General features: G+C 42.1%; 1 protein-coding gene across 1 annotated transcript; it reads left to right on the forward strand.

The window, feature by feature from the left end:
- Nucleotides 1–2,828: 2,828 nt before the first annotated feature.
- On the forward strand, nucleotides 2,829–5,272 carry K441DRAFT_693908 (uncharacterized protein; the record flags this gene model as incomplete). The annotated part of the gene is made up of 4 exons (XM_067652681.1): nucleotides 2,829–3,243; nucleotides 3,336–4,500; nucleotides 4,551–4,799; nucleotides 4,856–5,272. The coding sequence occupies 4 exons, from the start codon at nucleotides 2,829–2,831 to the stop codon at nucleotides 5,199–5,201; spliced, it is 2,175 nt and encodes a 724-aa protein (XP_067507586.1). The 3' UTR covers nucleotides 5,202–5,272.
- Nucleotides 5,273–6,055: the final 783 nt, after the last annotated feature.

A 6,055-nucleotide genomic window follows, 5' to 3' on the forward strand; every position in this document is an offset into this window, starting at 1 on the left:
GAAGTCTTTAATTACTCCTAAATTCGCACCTTTAGGTGCGATATCTGGTACAGGGCCAGCAGTTAAAAGAAGTTCAGCTCTTATATAGATAAGAAGGCAAAATCAGGGAACCTTATTGGCTTTAAGGGTAAACATATCATTTGAATTTAAGATAAAGAGATAGGACGGCTTATATATGCCTTAGCTGTCCACTTCTAAGAGACTATTTTAACAGTTCCCGGTAGCAATAAGCGTCGAATTTAAGAATAACATATTAAATACAACTCCAATACTCTAGATATCAATACTTAGTTTAAGGGAGAAGAAGCTCCACCTAATTACGCTACCTAACGTAAACAGCATTAAGAAAAGAAACAGCTCCTTAAAAAAGCTTGAAAATTAAAGCGCCTTACCACTAATAAGACACCCCTACGGAAGTTAAAACGTCTGGCAGCTACTAATGGGCCTTAACTACCTCTTAAGTATCGCAATTCTGTCGACATCAGAGAAAACCCGCCTATTACAGCATTCTTAGCGCTTGCCCACTTCTTAACCCCTTCCTTTAAACACCTCTACGCTATACTTAGCAACTCCCCTATAGCTAAACCTTACGAGCTAAGGTCATAGAAATAATCTACCCTTAACGTTAATAATAACAAATAGTACTCCGCTAGCAAAGACGAAATCAGCTCTTATAAAGCAAATAATACCTAGACACTTATTAACCAACCTCTTAATTATAAAGTTCTTAACGCCTAATAGGTTTTTAAGCATAAGCGGGATAGTAAAGGAAGGATTATACAATATAAGGCAAGGTAGGTAGTAAAGGGTTACAAACAATAAGCTAGGGTTAACTTTAATAAGACCTTCGCGTCCGTTATGAAACCCATAAGCTATAAAGCGCTCTTTACTATCGCAGCTGCATAAGACCTTAAGATTAAACAAATAGATGTTAAGACCGCTTTCCTTTACGGAAGCATTAAGGAGGAGATCTACGTTAATTAACCTAAAGGTTTTAATAATGGAACTGGACGGGTTTATTGTCTAAATAAAGCACTTTATGGTCTTAAACAGTTACCTTAAGTTTGGCATTAAACGCTCTTAGAGTTCCTTATAGATGCTAGTTTTAAACCCCTTAACTCTAACTCTTTAGTCTTCGCTAAAGGTTCTATATATATTACAGTCTACGTTAACAACCTCCTACTTATTGGACCAGATATTATTAATATTAAGATTATTAAAGCTTAACTTAGCGGACGCTTTAGTATAACCAATCTAGGCCCTATTACTTATTACCTTAGTATAAAAGTAACTTAAGATTAACAACTCCGTAAACTACGGCTTAGCCAATTCTCTTACCTTAAAGAGGCTATTTATAGCGCTAGTCTTTAGAACTGTTCCCCTCACCTTACGCCAATAGGAACCTCTTATCTTCAACCAGCGGTAGTAGATTATTAGGCTAACTCTGCGTTTAAGACTTAATACTAATCGCTAGTTGGCACCCTAATATACGCTATACTCGGTACTTAACCTAATATCGCCTTTGCTGTCTCCCTTATTAGTTACTTTACTTCTAATCCCAATAAGTCTTATATGCAAGCTATTCTTTAAATACTTTCCTACTTACGCGGCACACTTAACCTCTAACTCATCCTCTAAGGAGAGATATAAGCGCTTCGGGGGTTTACAGACTCTAGCTAAGCAGATAACTTAAAAACTTAAAGATTAACGTTGGGATTTATATTTAATATTAGAAGCGGTATAATTAGCTAGTCCTTAAAGCGCCAACCTACGGTGGCACTCTTAACCTATAAAGTAGAGTATATAGCACAGACAGTTACAGCAAAAGAAGCCATTTAGTTACAACAACTCCTTTAAGAACTATCTCTAACTAACGAATCCCCTTACATAACAATTATTTACGCCGACAATTAAGGTGCTATTACTCTTATAAAAAACCCTAAGTTTCACGCTTAAACTAAGCATATTGCTCTCCAACATTACTTTATTCGGGAGAAGGTTATAGACAGAGATATTAAGCTAAAATACATACAAACAAGTTAACAAATGGCTAATAGTTTTACTAAGGCGCTGCCAAAAGATGCATTCTATGCATTTAAAGATACTTTAGGTTTAGAGAGATATTAACGTCTCTTATAACCTTCATATTGTTACCTATATTCAGCTTAAGGGGGGCTATTAAAGTGGGTTCCAGTTAGCGTGTATTGCTTCTTGTCGGGTGGAACCTCTAACACTCTTCTATATAATTGTCGCTTCCCCACCCTCTTAGAAATGTATGCTTAATAAAAATAATCATCAAACTATACCTATTTTAACACACACTTCACCTAACATACTCCCCAACACATCAGCCTAGAGCCTTGAATTCCTATGGAGGCAATGCCACTTCTACGCCTGAAAATGCCTGTATTACGAGGGCGACAAGGCGCAGCTCAATTAGCATTCAACGGAGCATGTAGGACTCAAAGGCCTACATCAACACCGTGTACGATCTCACAATTACTTCATCTAAAGCAGCCAAAGCAACTCGACAACATATCTCGGAGACGCACTCTTGCTCGAGTTCTGAGACTAATTTTAGTTGCCTTTTCCTGGCCTATTCTGGCTCTACAGTATCAATATCTGCAGCCGGGTCATGCGCCTGGGACAATAACCGCCCAGACGTGCTGTAACGGGCGGAGAGCTCCTCAAATGGTATAACTGGTCGAATCTTCTATCCCAAGTCAAGCAGGACTTACAGAATAGACCAGCACGGTAGTCCAAGGGATTCGAGTTGCAATTCGCAAAGCTGGCACTAAGGTCAGGCCGTACGCGTCGAGCAAGTGACCATGAGCTTAGACTCCAACATTCCGAACGCCGTGATTTCCAACACGCCACGAGCCAGTCAGTATAGCGAATTTCAAATCTCGACAGCTTTCACACAAGGTACTCTCTCGTCCTCAATCCGTAGATGGCAGCAGACTGTATCGGCCGAACGGGCACCAGACGATCATGGCATCTTTGCGAGATGCTTCCGTTCATGCGTCGACGTCTATAATCCTCTCCTAAGGAAGATTCAAGACGATACGATATTGAGTCCCCACCTTTATGAGCCTGTTAGGGAGCTTTTCAATAGGTTCATCATATGGGGTGAGACCGTCAATGTACGCACAGGGGAACTTGACATGCGCCTACTCCAAGGCTCTCAAGTTAAGAAAGTCACGCTCCAGATCGTTATTGGGATAGGAAATACTTTATCTCAAGGTGAGGGATGCTCCTCAATAGATGGCATCGTAAACGGTTCTGACTCATCTATTTGGTGTTAGATCTGATTCATTATGTATTTCACTCACCAGCTGCCCGAAAGGAATTGTTACAGTCTGCCGGTATTAACGTGCTGCATGATGAAGCACAATATGTTATCGCAGAGAGAAGTGATTGTCATAAATGCAATGCAGCAGCAGCGATTGAGGATGGCCTGCATGGCATAAAAAACATTCTCAAGGCGCTTGATCACCTAACGAAATGCCTCATGTCGATTTCTGGGATCAACTCGTCGAACAAGAATCGATCTCCATCTATAACTCAATCTAGGAGTCGTTCCCCCATGGATTTCTTCTCGGATCGAATACACACCAAGCTCCCTCAAGCAAATGAGAAGGTAGTCGCTCGATTAGGGAAATTCTACTGGGACCAATTCAAGCGCTATCAGGCTGCCATAGATGCCCTCACCCAGGAGGGTAGTCCTTCTGAGTTCCAAACCGAGAATATCTCCACCAGGGGAACAGATACATTAAAATTCCGTGACTCGGCATTGGGAAGCTCTGATGCAACAGAGATGGCAAATACCGAGACAATCGCCACCTCGTTTACAGGCTCATCCACCTCCAAGACCACACTTCCCCAATTTAGGAAAAATTACCCATGCCTTTTTTCCGGATGCTGTGAGGAGGATACGGTCCTTGACAGTCACCAGGCATGGGCCGAGCATTTCCTTATCGCTCATGGAGCCCAGATCGATTCGGGAATTTCGAATTGCCCACTTTGCCATGGGAACATAGGTGGATGCCACGCTCTGTTTCAGCATTACGTACAGCACATGAATGATCTAGCTCCTTCTATCCTAACCGATGCGGCTAGAGAGGGTGCCGATGACGAAACTAGGTACCACAGATCTCTACTAGAGCCAGAGCATGATGAAATAGTCGACGTCGAACACTCCCTTGATCCTCTGCTCTTAGGGACCGATGAGCAGCAAATTTCGAATGTTCCACATACTCATATCTCTCATACGTCCCTGAATGCTAGGTCCAGGTATGAAGATGTAAATGATTTGCAGCTAAGCCCTGCCGGACAGCTAACCACCTTGGGCGAACCTTCAACACTTCCAACAAACAGCGGTCAGGCTAGGTCCGCATCAGTGAACCTTTCGCAGATAATCACTGGCTCTACTTCGGTGATAAACTCACGATGCTATATTTCCCGGTTCGAAGCAGCGCCAAGGCATTCTTCTTCTCCGAAGTATGTTCAAACAACGTTTCTGCCACTTTTAAGATGCTGACAAAGCTTAGAAAACAAAGTGGCCAACATAAATGTAACTATCGGAGCTGTAAGTTGCCAAAGGACTTTTCAGGTTTCAAGAGCGCCCATGACCTCAAGCGACATAAGAGAACTGTGCATGGTGAGGCTTGTGAGGAAAGTTATATGTGCACCGTGATAGGATGCAAAAAACCTAACAAGTCTTGGCCTCGATGCGACAACTTTAAAGCCCATGTAAAACGAATGCACCCAAGAGAAGATGTTGACGAAATCATTCAGCGGTGCGTATATTGAAATTGTCATTACCTTGACTTCTCTGATATTAGTTCTCTACTAGTTCGAGGCATTCTTACGTCACCACCGGTGATGAACCAGCGGATGAACTTCCTTATCAAGACGATCTGTTGGCGGCCCCAAACAGCCTTGTTCAAGACCGAATGCAAAACACTCTTCTTTTAAATCAGTCACCTCAGTCTTTCGATTTAGCCGCGTCTAAAGGAAGAGGAGTTCCTGAGCTATCGAATCCAGATGTCTTTCCTTGGGCTCAACGTCATACATCACTGCTTCGCCAAGCAGCGAATGTTCAAGACTATGATGGGTCATTCAATGACAGCTTTGAACTCGATATTCTAGACTTCCATTCTAATGATGCTAATAGCGTCGATGATGATCTCTCGGACTAGAGTCCGGATGCGGCACCCACCAGCACAGTTGTAGTAAACAAATTTCGACTTCATCATTAAACGACGAGGAGACTCTACGGAAAGCATACATCTTTCGGTAATATCCATGCTATGCAAACTTCCCCTTTGGCGTCTAGGCTCCCATAAATAGATGATGCTGTAGTGCTTGGCCTACCGCATTCGCCGCAATGTTTATAAAACCGGGGTCTGGTTGCATCATGCATTCCATGTTTGGATTCGTCACAGCTGATCCTGTTGCTAAGCTTTTTTATTGGAGCTGGGTCGTATAAACTACACATGACCATATTCTTCTGCTTCGTGACTTAGAAGTTGTTAAAGTTACTTGGTACAATTCTGTAGGGGGGTTGCTGCGGCGAATGCGGGCATATGTCCCTTCTATTCTTTGCGCATTTTGTGCTCTTAAAGCCTTGCAGGCAGCTTATCCGCCGTTTCCGCTATTTAAACCCCCCCCCCCTTTTTTTTCAATCCTCTTACCATTATGGCTTTGTTTTGTATCCGCAATTATTGGATTTGGGTTTCCAAATAAGGGATCAAGAGATGATGGTATCTAGGGTGGGGAACTTCGCTTTACGTTATGGAGCTTCCTTCTTGTTCCATTCGTTTTACAGTCGTTTGCGAAATATCGGTAAAAATTCGCCAAGCTGAAAAATTCGCAACGCACCTTACCAAAATTTTGCGGAGGGAGTATGATTTCAATTTTACTACCACAATCGTCGTAATTACAGGGCGCCGCCTTCTAGATAAAGTTATTTATAGAATTAGGCTTTATGTTAAAGCTAATAAAAGTATAGCAGCTATTATAGAGGCAGTAAAGGTGTTTAAGAAGATAATTT

This window comes from Cenococcum geophilum (genome assembly GCF_001692895.1).
Source record: "Cenococcum geophilum 1.58 unplaced genomic scaffold K441scaffold_8, whole genome shotgun sequence".
NCBI lineage: Eukaryota > Fungi > Ascomycota > Dothideomycetes > Gloniales > Gloniaceae > Cenococcum > Cenococcum geophilum.